Source organism: Gymnoscopelus microlampas (assembly GCF_963454915.1).
Source record: "Gymnoscopelus microlampas genome assembly, chromosome: 18".
In the NCBI taxonomy this organism is placed as follows: Eukaryota; Metazoa; Chordata; class Actinopteri; order Myctophiformes; family Myctophidae; genus Gymnoscopelus; species Gymnoscopelus microlampas.
Genome location: NC_139955.1, coordinates 15,077,163 through 15,094,112, shown reverse-complemented (window position 1 = coordinate 15,094,112; position 16,950 = coordinate 15,077,163). Strand labels below are relative to the sequence as shown.

The following is a 16,950-nucleotide window of genomic DNA, read 5'->3' as shown; positions in this document are numbered from 1 at the left end:
ATGGTGCAAAATATGCCGTGAACGTCCCAATCTGGCGGATAAAATCAGCGCAGCAGCACAGGGCACCAACCGTGTGGGCTTTATCTAACAGCGTGAGAAAAAAAACGGCGAAAATCGGCGGAGTTTAGAAGCAGATCGTCCTTTTTTTTCTCGCCCCCCCCCCCCCCGTTGACAAAACTGTCCGGTGGGCACCGTGCTGAACCCCCCCCCCCCCGTTGACAAAACTGTCCGGGCTGACCCCCCCCCCCCCCGTTGACAAAACGGGACGGGCGCCATGCGCACCAAGTCACATGTCCAGGTGCTCTTCTGCGTACCAGACCTAAAAAGTTATGTGCACCCCTGTCAATGTTGCTTTATCACTTTACAGGAATACTGGTTACCACGACAACCTGACCCCTCAAGTATGCATGGGAACGCAAAACAAAACAAACAAACAAAAACCTAGTGCATAATTGACTGTTTCAAAACACCACATTAACTGCAATTTAAACTCTGTGGCAGGGAGATGGAGCAATGATAAACTATGGGATATAAAGAAAATAACGTGAAAATAATATGTTAACTTGTTTAAAAAGTACCACATCAAGATGAAAATGAAAGATGAGAGAGACAGAAAGAAGGTAATCATATCCAAGATAATGCTTTTTAAATAGAAACTTCATAAGTTGTCTTTCACATAAACTTGACATTTACAGTAGCTGTAGTACATTAGTGCATAAACCTTACAGTAGTGCATTAAAATTGCATATAAACCTGATGTTCTAATTTACTACGTGGTTATGTTGCTAAATAAGCATGTGGTGCATTAGTACATAACCCTGTAGTACATTATACATGAATAATAAGTACATTATACATAAATATGGAGTGCATTAGTACACCTGTAACCCATCAGGAAGATTTTTTTTTCTTTTGTAATTGTGTGTGTGTTATTGCATAGCTGAAGTATTTGACTGACAACATGGTCCAACTTTTACAGATTGGGTCACAGGGAGACAAATTGTCAGAACTCTTGTGGAATTCTGGATCAATCATTAATTGTTGAGGCAAGAGGAGTCGGAGACAATATTCTAGGTGTAGATGGATATGCTTTAATGTACATGATATCATGGGGAGAAGTAACACTCATGTCGGTGGTACGGTAGTTCTGCCAAGGAGCACAGGAATAACACCATAGTTATACTAGCTGCTACAAGGACAAGCTGAACCATAACAAGACAGGCTGTACCAAACAATAGCAATCAGGCCTAAATTCTTCCTCACTGTCACATGTCCCCTTTGTCATTAATTAATCAGTAACTAAAACTCGTAAATTATTAAGTTGGAAGAAAATAAAAGGTAACAAAATTAAAAGTGAATGAATTCTGTACCACTGCTGGCCCTCCCTAGACCAGAGTCTTCAGATTATGCATTTCATTGTGAACAACTCCTCCATACTCAAAATGGGCACATAGAATTTTGTAAAGCACTAAAAATCCTGGATTAGGGAAACCATTTGTGAAACATGGTCAACTAATCTGGTTTCGCTGGCCTGTACTGCTAGACCTGAAGACATTTTGTCTGGTAATCTGTAAGTAGTGGCAAGTGTAGGAACAGGGCTTAATTCATTTACTTAAGAGGTTTTCATCAGGGGTTTAAAAGTTAATAGGACGATTGCCCCTCACTGCATTTGATTAAACTCTCTTAATTACCCCAGGTATAATGGGCTATTAGCAGCGGCCCTTGCTGCGAAAGGGCAAGTGGGAGTTGATTGTTTTTTATGAGGTTCCCATGTCAGGATTAGACAGGATATTAACACCCTCACCCAGCTGAAGAATGCGAAGTGATCTGCACAAATATTAGTGTTTCGGAACGATAGGGACATATATTTATACTCAAATCCCCATTTCTGCATGGAGAATAATTCATAAGCTCTCCTTCAGAGACGGACATACATGCCCACATTTCACCAGAGGGGGGTGGCCGGCAGAGTTGCACACCTGGAGCAGATTGTGGGTTCAATGCCTTGCTCTAGGGCATGTGGAAGTGGTGGACAGATTAATTTGATGTTCTGTAAGGTTCAGGGATTGAAAGTAAAATTCTCTTTATGTACAATATGTAAGCAAAAACTTTTAACCTGGACACTTCAAATGGACTACCCAAATAAGACTCTGGAGCACTCCTAACCTCTTAAACCCTTTTTTGTTGACTGGGGTCAACCAGGGGTCTGTACTTGGCCCCTCCCTTTTTCCCTCTACACCAAATCTCTTCAGCAAAAATAGCCGATCTACAAGCTTTACTTAGTATAACCAGTAGAAGTATACCCTTCTTTATAATGAATTACAAAAACACATATCATGATAATTGAAAGAAGACTTTTAAGTACCGACTGAAAACATAAAGTATTTAGGAAAATGTTTACTAAGGTAATAAAACCAAGTGTATAGTACAGTCAAATACTCATTGAATTAATTATTCTGCAACCAGCAGAAGGGGACATAGAGGGCAATAATGAGAACTGCATCATTTTCATTACTTCCTCATTGGCTTCATTTCCAGCAGCGGATGCTTGCCGCCTGATTATGACATGCCCAGAATAGGGACGCTAGGGTTCATGTGGTTAAGTCTGCACATTTATTGCAGGGCTGACTGACTTAACGTTTTGACAAGGGTCTTTCTTCCTCAGAGTCCAGATCTGAGGAAGACGCTTACTGAAACATCAGTCAGTCACCCCTGCAATAAATGTGCAAACTTAAGGAGTGCTGCAATGTCTTATGTTGGTAGACTAAGTGCCCAGTAAAAAAAAAGTTTTTCCTTTTACTTCTGTTGAGCACCAAAACCCTTTACTCAAAACTTGCCTGAAGATGCGTTGTCATGATAATTCATGGTTGTGTTTTTATCCTTTTGTTTTCCTAGGCACTTTCTCTTTAAAACCGGAACAGGAACGACGCCTTTCTTCGGCACGGCAACTCCAGGTTACACCATGGCCACGGGAGCGGTTTACTCCACGCCGGCAAGACCCCTGCCCAGAAACAGCCTCTCCAGGGGGGCATTTAAATTTAAGAAGTCCCCTAAACACTGCTCCTGGAGGTGTACCGCCCTGATTGCTGTGGGCGTGGCTGTTGTCCTGTCAATCATTCTCTGCTACTGTATAGGTGAGCAATCTCTCTCTCTCTCTCTCTCTCTCTCTCTCTCTCTCTCTCTCTCTCTCTGTCTCTCTGTCTCTCTGTCTCTCTGTCTCTCTCTCTCTCTCTTTCTCTCTCTCTCGCGCTCTCGCTCTCTCTCGCTCTCTCTCTCGCTCTCTCTCCACTATATCTTTATAATGCAGGAAATCAGTGCAGTGATGAAGTGTTATGTCAAACCCTTGTGGTCACAAATATACCAAGACTCCTCCAACCAATCAAATTTGAGTATTCACCCAGGTGATGGCATGAACAATGGTGTTGGCATATAGGCAGAACAGTAGCTACATTACCATTTAGATGTTAAAATATGTATTTCTTTCTCCCGGGAAAAGACTGATATCTCGGTTTAACTGAGATGAAAGGTGCCAGCAGAGTGAACCATCTGTTTGACACTCTGTTCAGTCAGAGCAGAACAGATGACAGACAAGCCGACACCAACCTGCCTCGTAATCTATATAAAGTTTGATCTCTGCCAATGCATTTCTACTTCGCTTCCTCCTCTTGCTGAAATGGCAGATGTCCTCTTGATACGATTCAGCTCTGACTAAAGCCATCAGTCTGCCAATGTGTGTCGCTATCACAGCGTTCGGCAATGAGACATTCCCATCTGCACTTCCTCTGACAAGGCCATGCATCATCTCCGAGTTGCTCTCATCCAGAATGTGACATGCGCGCGTGCAGGGGGGGGGGGGGGGTTTCCCTCTACATACACACCGGGGGGATTAAACATGGACTCCATTGGGTTGCCCATATGGAACCATCAAAGAGAAATACAAACTAGACCGCCTATGTCCTTAAATCAAACATTTCCGGTTCTTTGTGCTTAAATCTTAAACAAGACCTTGGACCATGGGAAGAAGAGTTTTTCATGAGTCAGAGGTAGAACTATCTATCTCCACGTCAGACAGGAAGTTCTGTTTTTTATCTCGGCCAGGAAGAGATGCTCACCTCCCCGCCCCCCGCCCCCCTCCACCCTCTCAATAAGAGGCTTTTTTTTTAACTGCCTGTGTCAGAGCTGACTTCTTGCTAACCTTTAGAGTCTTGACCACAGCAATAAAAGTGCTGGAGATTCATCTCTTCTTCTGCCCTCTCTTGTCATCCAAGCCCTTAATCTTACTGTGACTTCCCCCCGGAGCAGATATATATAAGGCCTCCTCCGCCGTGGACAGAGGAGAAGATGTGACACAGTCGTATAAGGAGAAATATGTCCATGTTGGGAAGATGCTATTACTGCTGTTTTATTGTTGAATAGAGAGGAGGGAGACCTCTTCATAAGGGAGGGGTCATAAAGATATTACATCAATATCAACACACGCAGTCCCTTTATGTGTTCCCTGACTGTGTTGTTATTCTTTGTATTTCTTCTTTCTTTTTTGTTTTGTTATTCATGATGTCCTGTTGTTGGAATAAGTGGGTAGATGATGTTCCTGTGACACAGAGTGTCTTGGATTCGGCAGCTATCTTATCAACAAAATGTACTGGGCTTATGCCAGTAGGAACCTGGGCCTCAGATCAGTTGTTTAATTAGTCATTTCAAGTAACACCTCTTGTGGATTAGAAACATGTACTCCGTGTTGTCTCTTCCCAGACATCAGTCTCTGGTTTAATTTGTCGGCCTGTTGTGTGTCGGAGTTGTAATTGTTTTGGCCTGATTCCTAAGTCAGTACGTGTAGGTATTTGTGTGCGTGCGTATGCGCGTGTGTGTGTACGCATGCATGCATGCGTGTGCCAGTTGCTAGAGAGTTTCTTCTACTTCTTTCTCTTTCATCTGTCAGCAATTCAGACTTAAAGTTAACACTACCTAATAAATACATACTCATAGTGAGGTTGACCTTATAGCCTGAAGGTTGCCAGGTCAATTCCTAGCCACAGTTGAAGATGTTAGTAATTAAATAATCATAATGTTGCTGTTTGTTAACTAACAGTTAACTAACAATAAAGGTTGGTGTCCCCTGTAATCTCAACCACAGACTTCAGTCTACATAATAGTTCTTCAAAGTGTACCATACATGAATCACAGCAGGCAAGCAGGCAGGCAGGCAGGCAGGCAGGCTGGCTGGCTGGCTCTCAAATTCAGGTGACCTACAGTAAGCATAAAACACAGATCATACAGGTAAGAGTAGAGAGATGCAGCTAAGATCCTAGAATAAAACAATTATTAGTAAGATAAACAAAAGTATGTAAACGTAATATAAATACAAAAATAGAAGACTTAATAAAGTGCACATGCAGTGAGTGCATACTGTGCACTTTCTCCTTTGGGACAAAATATATTATGTTGTCCGTGATCTCCATAAGACCTGTGTCTCTTCAAGTTCAGCTCTTCAGAAGGTTGAAGCAAAGGTCTTTTGCTGTAAGGTGGATCTCTATGACTCTTAAAAAGACTCAAATAGTTCTGATGTCCCAGATCTCTTTATAAACCATGTCAAACTTTCAGCAATGACAATAGTGAATGGCCAACCTATATGAATTAACGTTCTATTTCCTCTGTACCAACTCCAAGAAGCCAAATCTAGAAGAGGTACCATTGCCAAAGCCTGACTTGCCTGATGGAGCATGCAGTATAAAATTTTACATTATGATTGGCACAAGAATGCACTGCAATCATCTGAACGGCACACCACTCTTAACTGGCATGTATCCCAGGATTACTAATGTGTTAGCCATGATAGGATAGCAAATAAAATAACTTGACTTGTCTCCTAGCAACATAAGACCATTTGGATGAAACCATCTATAGCCTACTCTCAACCATATTCAGATAATGAATATGCGGCCTGTGATCGTGAATAATTTTGCTGACACATTGATTGTGTCATCATCAGCCTGCACTGATATGAATTCAACGTTTTACAAATCCTGTACAATATACTACCATTGCATTACACCAGCATGCAATCAATACGCTTGTTTTGGATGTACAGTACCTTTGAAAATGTTGGCCTTCTTTTAGTCGTGGATGATCTCCACCTACTAATCGCGGTGATATCTATAGACTAGATGCAAGGTAGAAGGTAGTTGCTAGAATGGTGGCGAACAGCTGCTAATAAACCTTCGCACAGTGCTTTGGTCACGTCACTGCCCCAATATGAGATAACACCCTAAAGACTTGGTTCTACAGTGTTTTGTTTTGTTTTTTATCTCTAATTTGTTTCCACACAGTTTTAATTGGGAGATTGTCCTCAGTCTCGCGTTAATTGAAGGGACTGACTAAGGACTGACTTGACATTTAGCGTCTCCCAAATGCCTACGTTTAAATTGTAATTGTACTTCTGAGTCTACAATTAGCCTTCATATATGCTCTTGCATTGCACTGTCTAATGAAACTAAATCCACAAGGCCACAGAACACTTCATTTTCTTTCTGATAGTCTGACAGTATAGAGTTGATTCAGAATTAAATGACTTAAAAATAAATTAATGATAATGAATAAATATATATGCATACGTATACTGTATGTATGTATGTATGTATGTATGCATGTATGCATGTATGCATGTATGCATGTATGTATGTATGTATGTATGTATGTATGTATGTATGTATGTATGTATGTATGTATGTATGTATGTATGTACGCTCAGTATTACACCTTGCTAGTATTAAACAACCACTAAAAGTTACCCTCAGGCTAAAAAGAGAGATATTGTATTAGTATGTTGTAATTTGATTCACAGTACAATCCTAAGTGTTTATTTAACTCTGAGCGTGTACAAATTGAAGGTATGGGTCCATTTGGTCCCATCTGTATCCTTTCAGGGGTCTCCCCATCTCTCCAGTCTCTAACCAGGACAGAGTTGGAAGTGATGAAACAGAGAAATTGACAGACAGAATTGGAACTGGAACGCTATAAAATTGAAGCTGATAAATGGGGATCTCTGTGCTGACTGGATGAAATTTGCAACCCACCTGATCATTTATTTTCTGTTTACCGAGGAGCTGGAGGGGTGGGGAGACCCCTGTTACTGAACACACTTGCTATGGCAATGGTTATATCAGAATATAGAGCTTTACATTTTTATTAAAGGTTTTAACCAAAACATATCACTTACATCGCCTTAAAATTACTGTAACACTCAGGATTTTACGGTACTGTGAAGATACAGTCAAACAGCTTCATTACAAATAGTTTTGCTGTCACTTCACTTTGCGGCTCAAGTAATGTTTACATTGAACTTACAGAGACCCTGAGAAAACATATTCAACCTAAAGACCCCAACCTGCCCAAGCCCAAGTCTGCATATTCAATCTCTGTCTCAATGGGCACTTTCCCCGTACTCCAATATCCTCTTATTATTAGGGATTTTAATGCATAACTTGCATGAGCTGGTGCATACACTATGTATATCCTGTTTACAGTAACCCAGATAAGCTCTTATCTCTGCTATGAAATACCAGGATAAGTTGTCTTGGATATTCCAGGATTATCTGGAATTACATCGTATACTAAAGCAAGGCCTTCAGTAAGGGAACTTGACTTGTGCTCGGTTGTAGGGCTGCTACTATCGATTCTTTTCTTAGCAATTATTCTGTTGATTAGTTTTTTGATTCATTGAATAATTGAGAACCACGTTTTTTTTTATATAAAAAGTATATTTATATACAAACAATTTGATGCACCACTTAGTGACCACTTAGAAAAATAGTGAAAATAGCAGTTCTACAAGGTTACAATGTGTCACAGTTTGGCACATTGTGAGCTTCATGTAGATCTGCCATTTTCACTATTTTGCATTTACATTTCTTTTTAGTTTTCTTCTCCTATAACATGCCCAAAATCAGGATAGATTATCAATACATAATTTTATAAAATTATCGATTATCAATTATCTTTTAAAATGTATTAAACCGATTTATTTTGACCTACTCGTTTTTTTGTTGCAGTACTGCTGTCATGAATGAACCAAACTAACACACTTAAGTTATCGACAGCGTTTTTTCCTGAGGACCACCATATCGGAATGGAAACAGCTCCGTTTGCCACTGGGACCATCAACTTTCTGTTCCTAGAAAGGCCGGAGAGCAAAGATGGGAAGAAGTCCCATACATTTGGTTATGATAGGTGCACATAAATAGCATTTCCAAACGAAGAGGATAGTGGGATATGAGCCAGTATGCTGGATGTTGTGCATAGAGCAGCTGCATACTGCTCAGCCTGATGGCATCGCTGATTATAGTCCCGGTTCTCTGGTTTCTAGCTCACAGAGAGACGTTCTCACCTTCCATAAATATTAATCCAGCCGCGCTGGTCGGGCAGAATAACTTATGTAAATTCTTAAATTGAGGGCTGTTCACCTTGAGGCAGTTTGATGGTGGGGTGACTGGAGAGGGAAAGAGTATAAAGAGGGTTTCCTGCTGTGTCTCGCTTCAAAGATTCCCCCTGATACACTTGAGGTTGGCCCAGCCTCGTACATCACTTCCTCTCTGGCAGGAAGTTGGTGATGCTTCCGACAGTGTGTTATGCTGCCGTCAGTCTGATGTGTGATGCGTGTCTGGCACGGTTTGCGTGGCGTAAAGAACTGAAGGAAAGCCATTAGACACAGTTGAAACTCCTGTTGAGATAAAGCCACGGTCTTGAACAGCCAAAGAAGAGAAGAGACAAGATGGGGGCCACAGCTTCCCTTTCATCCAAAGTTTATCAGTCAGAGCCTCGTGTCATCTTGTCAATCAATTATTTAACTTCCTCCTTCCTTTTAAGCGTGATGTGTTTTTAATTTGGTACCGTCCGTCATTTTGTAACAGACGGTTTGGTTGATATTTAATTTCCGCTAAGAGATTCATGCATTTGGCCCTGTGCATGTGCGCGTATGTGTGTGTGTGCCTGCAGCTAATCTCGCATACTACTGGGCCGATCAGTGTCACATTTCTTGTGCATGCTTCCAGCAGGCCAAGGACCTTAATTCCAGAATATTTTTTAAATAAAAATAAGCTATGGGACATACATCCTGCGATGCTTTGGACCAGAACCAACCTTTGATTGGCTGGTGATACAGTACAGAGTAGCCTACAGACATATTTCACTCAAGGAATTAACAATCAGACTTTGTGGATTACAGACACATTTCTGAGAGAAAGATGGAAGAGGGTAATGAATGAGACAGACAATGGTGACAATGTACAACAGGTAATCACATGCTGTGCTACTTTCATGGTTGTACTGTAGAAATGTCACCGCATACATTTCTATTATTATTAAGACATGACTCCTGGCGGAGATTTGCACTCTGCTGAGTGCACCTTTCTAGGTCACTTTGGCATCAAACTCGCGTCATTCACAGCCCTGAGACACAGATTTGTCCTCCGGCTCTGCTGGCGGCGATCTCCTAATCTCCAGCAGCAAGAAAAGCACGGGAGCTTTTCTTGAAGCAAAGCAGTAGAGAAGTTGAAACATTTTGAGAAAGTGCACAGTGGAACTTGCCAGGGAACAACTATGAGGGAGCAGGTGTCAGGATCTGAACCACACAAGGCTCACAGGCTTATACTGAGGCTATTTGAAAATAGCTGATATACACACTTACACATTGCTTGTGGGCTTGTAGATCAGCTATTTAAAAAAAAGAAAATTGAAAAACTGTATAAACATTTTTTTCCCTATAATGATATGCTGACAAGTGGTTAACCAGACCACTGACTGAGACACAAAACGTCATTATCATCATCATCATCATCACATCTTTTTGGGTTAGTTTATAGTTGATGTTGTACTTTGCACCCAAATGCACACAGACACATTGCACACCGCTTCCTCCACGTGATTTTCTGCAGTCAGTACCCTGCAGCGTCTGCCCGGTACGGGAGTGGCACCGAGAGATGGAGGGGGGGGGGGAAAGCCCGTTGTGCAGATCAAATGGTCGGAAATCAAGATGCTTCATCAGCAGGTTCCCAGCCTGGTTACTTTGAGGGAGATTGGCCCTCTCGCTGAGCACTGAGCGCAGTCTGATTGCATTCAATACAGCAACAATACAAGCAGGTTTGGGCAGCTGGGTGAAAGACAGGGAGTTTACTTACAATTTATAGTTTAGGCATTTAGCAGACGCTGTTATACGCGGCGACTTACAAAGTGCAAGATCGGTGTAGATGGCATAAAACCCTAGTCAACAAATGACAGGGTAAATAGTCGCGTACGGTAAACAGAATGCAAAGAAAACAATTAAGTTCTACAACCTAACTAGGATACCAAGTAAACATCAAACCTACAGGTAGCATCTGTCATGCTAACTAAAAATAAACCAGCAGCTAAGAATCATGACAATTTGCAATTAGATGAGACGTGTTCACTTGCATGCTCACACTAATTCCGGCTCATCCAACACTGTGAGGACATCCTATCAGTCTTATTATACAATATTATCTCCTCCTGGCTAATAGGGATATTAACGACACAGTGGCTAATATGGCTATTCTTCAAATGAAATATTATTTCAAATGAAAATACAAAATGTTATAATCATTGGAATGGTGTTTTTTATGGCAATGAAAAAAGTGTATTTGGAGCCCTGTAGAGTCTGAAGAGGTGAGTTTTCAGACTGCGGCAGAAAATGTGGAATGAGTCAGCAGTCCTGACAGAGTAGGGGAGGTCATTTAATTTGGGAGCCAGGAGGGAGAAGAGTCTAGGATGCTTGGAGTGTTGGCCAGGGCGTCATAGGGAAGGGAGGGACAGACGTCCTGTGTTAGCTGATGTAAGTGTTCGGGGAGGGCTGGAGTTGCTGTCGGATAAGGTAATGAAGGTATGGGGGTGCCATGACCTTGATTGCCTTGTAGGTCATCACGAGGGAATTGGATCCAGACAGCTACCAGAAGCCACTGAAGGGAACATGGGGGAGACGTGGAGGGAGGATCAGTTGAAGGGGTTAGAGTGGTCCTGACGGCAGACCAGCAAGGAAGCATTTACAATATTCAAGGCTGGAGATGACTGAGGCTTGGATAAGGAGCTGGACGGACTCCTTGGTGAGGAAGCTAGGGTCTGATTCAATATTGTGAGGTGTAAACCTACAGGATTGAGTGATCGGACCAATGTGTGCCTTGAACGACAGCGGACTGTCCAGGACCACTCCCAGATTCAGAAGTGTTGGAACTGTAGCCACCCGGGGGTGTTGTTGATGGAAATGGAAAGATCTTGCCGGGGGCACGACTTTCCAGGAAAGAAGAGAAGCTCAGTTTTGTTTGCGTTGAGCTTGAGGTGGTGGGAAGACATCCACTGTGAGATGTCAGCCAGGCATGCAGCGATGTGCTCTTATGTAAGAAGATGAACCAGGAGCACTGAGATGCCCTGCAGGTTCCTCACCCTCGCCTGTCCCACTCCCACTGAGCGAGTCTGTCTTGCTCGTTTTTTAAGTCTTTTTCATTTCAGCATACATGTCGTAAAACATGCACCGCGTGTCCTTCTGTCATACCTGTGGAGCTTAGAGAATGTATTCTCTTTTCCTTCTCTGTAGAGGAAAGATTTGTGTCAAAATAGAAATGGCACCTGCTGCTGCCGTCTTTGATACAGAGGCTGTTCTTGTGTGCCGACACTAAGACTTTAATGCAAAGCCTCCATCTGCCTAAGAAAACACACGGGACCAACAGGGTTCCTGGGGAACGTTATCCACAGGATGTCTCTTGGGTTGTGCATCACTTTATCTCACTGTAGTGCAACGTTGACAAGAGAAAAGTTCCAAGAGATGTGGAAGTTTGAGGACATTCTTATTTCCTCCTTCATTATTTCTTTCCTCACCCAGTCTTGTTTTATGCTTTAACAACTTGATGTACTGTATATACTATATATATTTTTATTTTCTTTATTTTAAGCACACTTGTTTTTATTTCTGATTCTTATTGTTGTTGTTTTCTTGTTTTTTTTTTGTTTATTTCTTCACAGCGATGCACCTTTTTGGCCTCAACTGGCAGCTCCAGGAGCTAGAACACCAGCCTGCATTTGAAAATGGAGCCGGGGTGAAGCCTGGTCCCACTCAGCCCAGCATAGTGACAGCCCTGTCAGCCGATAACGGTAAGGAGGAATAACACCTCAACCATGTTCAAATCAACCTTTAAAGTGCTATGTTTACTTAAATAAGCCTTCACATTCATAATTTGAAGTGTTAATATTGTCTCAGTATGAATATTCCAATAATATTCTTTGTTTTATGAAAAGTATTTTTTATTATTTATTTGTATTCTACTTTCTCAACATAACTTTTTCATGTTTTTTCTTCTTTTTTTTTTTTTTACAATATAAAAGTAATAGCTACTCAGAAGATAAAAGAGCATTTCAAATTTCAAATGAATTAGGAACAAAAAAACATGTCAGTCTTGTGGTCAAACAAACATATGATGTCAAAAGTATTATGTTGTTTGACTTTAGAACCACTTTGGGGCTGACATAGCCTTCTGCCAGGGTGAGATGGCTCGGCTGAGCTCCGCTCCATGTTTTTGAGACACTTGTGCTTCTTGAATGTTAATCGACTGATTCCAGACACCCTTGTACAGATTAATGATAACTGGACCCGTCGGTATTCAGTACCAGACTGTAGACAGACTACCTCATCTCACCTTTACAACAAAAAGCCATCAAATGAATCTCTGAGTAGACGCACATTTTAAAATGCACGGGCATGATGAAAACATTAATTGAGTTGAGAAGGGCCGACTAAGGCTTAATTGTTTAAAACAGGCTACAAGTCCTCATTAGTAGTGCTAATTAAGATAGCATGTGGCAGATTTTGGACTGTTTAAAGGCAATCGATATCCGGCTATTATTCTCCCCTGAGGTAAACTTGGCTGCCTGGCTTCACTTTGACTGAAACTAAAGTGACAGGCTTTGGCCTCATTTCTCTCCCACTCACTCACTCACACGCACGCACGCACGCACGCACGCACGCACGCACGCACGCACGCACGCACGCACACACACACACACACACACACACATACACACACACACACACGCCTCCTGTTACGGGTGCTGCAAGATAGATTATCACAGATTGGCGTTAATAATATAAATTGGTGGCAGGACATCTTTGTTTATCAGCCACATCATTTAAGAGTAATCACTTCACGAAATGGCAAAATCAGATTTAGGTCTCAACTTTGATAGATCTACACAGTAAATAACCACACTAATTTCTGAACTAGATAATCAGTTACAGAAATATGCCGGTTCATAGCTTTTTTTTTTTTGCATTTACATAATATAATCATTCCTTGTATTTGCACAGTAAAATGATAATTGTCTTTATTTAATTCAGAGAGTGTACAAATGACCAAATGGACCCTTACGGATCCATTTACTTACATTTGCACCCTCTCAGAGTTAAATCAACACTGATGATTGTACTCTGTGCACCACTTAAGAAAGCTGTTTGTCAAATTGTTTTGATTTGTCATTATTGCTTTAGCCCAGGTAACACTCGGAGTCCATTTATACAGGGAGAAATGTTCCGGTATGACTCACCAGAGAAATACAGACGATGAGGCAGGCAGCCTGTTAGAGCTTTATATAAAACCTTATAAAAGGCCAATTATCTCTGGTCATTTTTTATTTTTTCTTCATGGAGTGCTGCATCACTGACTGTAGGGAACCATTATTTTTAATGCTGTCTCGCTTGGCCAGCGCTCATTTGAAAAAGAGATGACTCCCTGCTTGAATAAAGGGGTGAGATTACAGCAGAGGGCCAAAGGTGCAAATCAGCATTTACTGATACACATACTGTATCTCATGCTCACGTATAAAAAAAGGACAAGATAACACTTATTGTGTCAAAAGGGTTGACTTTCCAACCATGATAATATAGTCTAGCTAATTTGTTAATATAGGCATAACGATATTTCAATAAAGAAATCTGGACTCTTGGTTATTATGCAATTGGAAAATAGTACTGATAAATATAAAAACAGCTAAAACAACAAAGGAAGGCCTTTTGTTTAGCTGAAATTTGGTCCATTTATCACAACAAAATCATAATGGTGTTATCTAAATATTACAAAAGCTTACTGCACCAAGAATACAAGTTCACCCTGATCAATATTTCTCTCTCGATAAGTGGAGAGCAAGTTGGGAACTTACGAGTGATGCTTAAGCACTGTAGTTAAAAGTGAATTCATATTTGTATTATTTATTTATTTATTATCGATTATTTTGAGCCCCTTAGTGGTGTTAATGGGGAGATCACGGAGAGTACAGAATCTCCTCTGCCGAAAGAGCCTTGATCAGCCTGGCAGTTATGCACCATTCTACAATCTTTAATATTTTGAAAAAATAATTAGAATTGGAAATGGCTTGCAACGTGTTGTGAACTTGTAGATCATCTACTTTTGCTATTTTATTGATTTATTTTTGTCAAATTTTGTCTATACTGACATAACCAAAGTAGGATACACTGAGGAAGGCCTGCGTGCCGAAAAGTATCTGTTCTTTGTAGACTGCTGCTGCGGATCATTGCCTTTCCCTTGAAGTGAGATGCCCAAAGTAGGAACACCAGTTCTAAAGCTGCTGTTATCATTTTATGAACAATATTACAATATTCTAGTGATTGATTGATTACATTGTTGGTCATGAAGCGCCGCTTGCGGTCAGTGTTATGAAGAGCTCCACGCTCACTGATGTTAGAACACAAACTTTGCCTGTGACACTGTGGTGTTACCGTGAGTTCAATTCCTGCAACAAACATTTGTCCTGTTGATTTATTATTATTTTGAGCCCCTTAGCGGTGTCAATGGGTAGATCACGGCCTCCAGCCCGGCAGTTATGCACCATTAAAAAAAAATGCATACAATATTTATATAATATATTTTTCAAATTTGAGCAAGACACTGAATGTTGTGCAACAACTCTGTGTGTGTGTGTGTGTGTGTGTGTGTGTGTGTGTGTGTGTGTGTGTGTGTGTGTGTGTGTGTGTGTGTGTGTGTGTGTGTGTGTGTGTGTGTGTGTGTGTGTGTGTGTGTGTGTGTGTGTGTGTGTGTGCGCACGCATGCCTGTGTGTGTGTAGGAAGACCGGGTCTGCTTCATCAGGAGAACAACTCGGTGGACACGGGGCAGGTGGAGATAGGACGTCTGGTAGGACAGAGTGTGCCGCCGGCGATGTTCTGGCGCTCCAGGCTGACCATGGAGGAAGCTCACTTCCTCAAGTTCAACATCTCCGTCCAGAAGAACGCCCTCATAGGAGTGTACGGGAGGAAGGGCCTCCCACCCTCACACACCCAGGTAGGACACACAACACGCAAGACCACGGCTGTGAATGATCAAATTATAATAATAACAAATGATGATAAACTTTATATAGCTCCTTCCATACATAGAATGGAGCTCAGAGTGCTTGGCCACGTGAATGATATCATCATTTAACCCTTTAAGGCCGGGAACGCATCTGTTTCACTTTTTGATTTGAGCTATGAGCACTTTGGCTATTCAAAAATAGCAGATCTACAAGCTCGTAGCGCGGCGCTCGGTGCCGCGCTACAAGCTTGTAGATCTGCTATTTTTGAGAAATCGTGAAAATGTGTGCAAATCTTGGAATATATATTGTTTTAAAGCGAACATTTTTAACTAAAATCTTTGCTTCTGGGGGTCCCTGGAACAACATATTTTGTTGTTCCAGGCGGCCAAATACATATAATTTTGGGGGTCCTTGACATGAAAAAGTTTGAGCACCACTGATATAGAAACATACGTTTTTTTTTTTCAGAATACTGTTGGGATTTAGAAGACATTTGTAGAATCGGCTTCAGGTCTTAATGGGTTAAACCAGCGGTTCTCAAACTATGGGTCGCGGGAAGTTGGGGTCTCGCAAGTGGGAGCCGCCGCTCAGATTGAGTTTTCCGCCTGAGTTTTCCGTGTGTATTTGCTATGTCTCGCCCCTTGATCAACTCAGGCCTCTCTATCTCTATTCACCACATCATCCTGTATGTATAATTGATGCCTGACTGTCACCCGCAGGCGCCTGGTTGCTATTTTGATTCTTTTGTGAGTGCCAATGTGTAGACTACTCAGATTTGTGTGATTACGTGCATGTCTTTCCGCAGTGTGGAAAAGCCTGGTTAGTCCGCACTCCGCAGTTAACAAGCGCCTGTTGTACGGTTCTGTAACGCTGAGAGTTAAATCAACACATTGGATTTTACAGTCTGTGACGTCCTTGCTAACAAGAGCTTTAAGCCAAGTACAGCGGCACTTGTAAACTAAACATGGTGCATTACAAGCGAGACCGCTAGATTTCTCTCAGAGAAAACAAAACGCTTTGCAAGGACAGAACACTGTGCTTAACTGCAACAATAGCAAACGCAAGAGGACCACATTCTTCATTTATTACTGTCCATTCACTGGATCGCTGGAAGCTTTTAGCTTCCTTGTACCAAAGAAGGATGTAGTTAATGTTGTATTTGGAGGTCGTTGTGCAGATCAGCTCCATTACCCGTATTATACCGCTGTCAGATGACACTATTTCGAGACGAATAGACTAGCTTCATTTTACAAATGTGTACAGAAACACTTCTGTTGCTTTCATTGATATTATTCATTCATTTCATTGATAAGATGGGATAAAATCAGAAATAAAATCAGAAGAATCACTGCTGTATTACATTTTCTAATAAATATTCATATTCAAGGCCAACAATGTATGCTTTTATTTTCAGATATCCTTCATATCCACCTTGAAATTGCGCTATAAATAAAGTGTGGTGTAGCCTTGTAGATCTGCTATTTTTGAAAAATTGCTGGCACAAAATATTTTTTAAATGGGGTGGTCCGCAGCCAAATACATATCATTTTGGGGGTCCTTGACATGAAAAGGTTTGAGAACCACTGCTT

At 41.4% G+C, this 16,950-nt stretch overlaps 1 protein-coding gene across 1 annotated transcript in view; it reads left to right on the top strand.

Annotated features, from left to right (window-relative positions):
• The window catches only part of LOC311034262 (teneurin-3), a gene marked incomplete at its 5' end in the record, with an annotated part of 205,696 nt that overhangs the window by 95,585 nt on the left and 93,161 nt on the right, over positions 1-16,950 (top strand). The window contains 3 exon segments of the mRNA XM_084042099.1: positions 2,896-3,134; positions 12,025-12,153; positions 15,134-15,348. Coding sequence (XP_083898225.1) covers positions 2,896-3,134; positions 12,025-12,153; positions 15,134-15,348 — 583 coding nt within the window.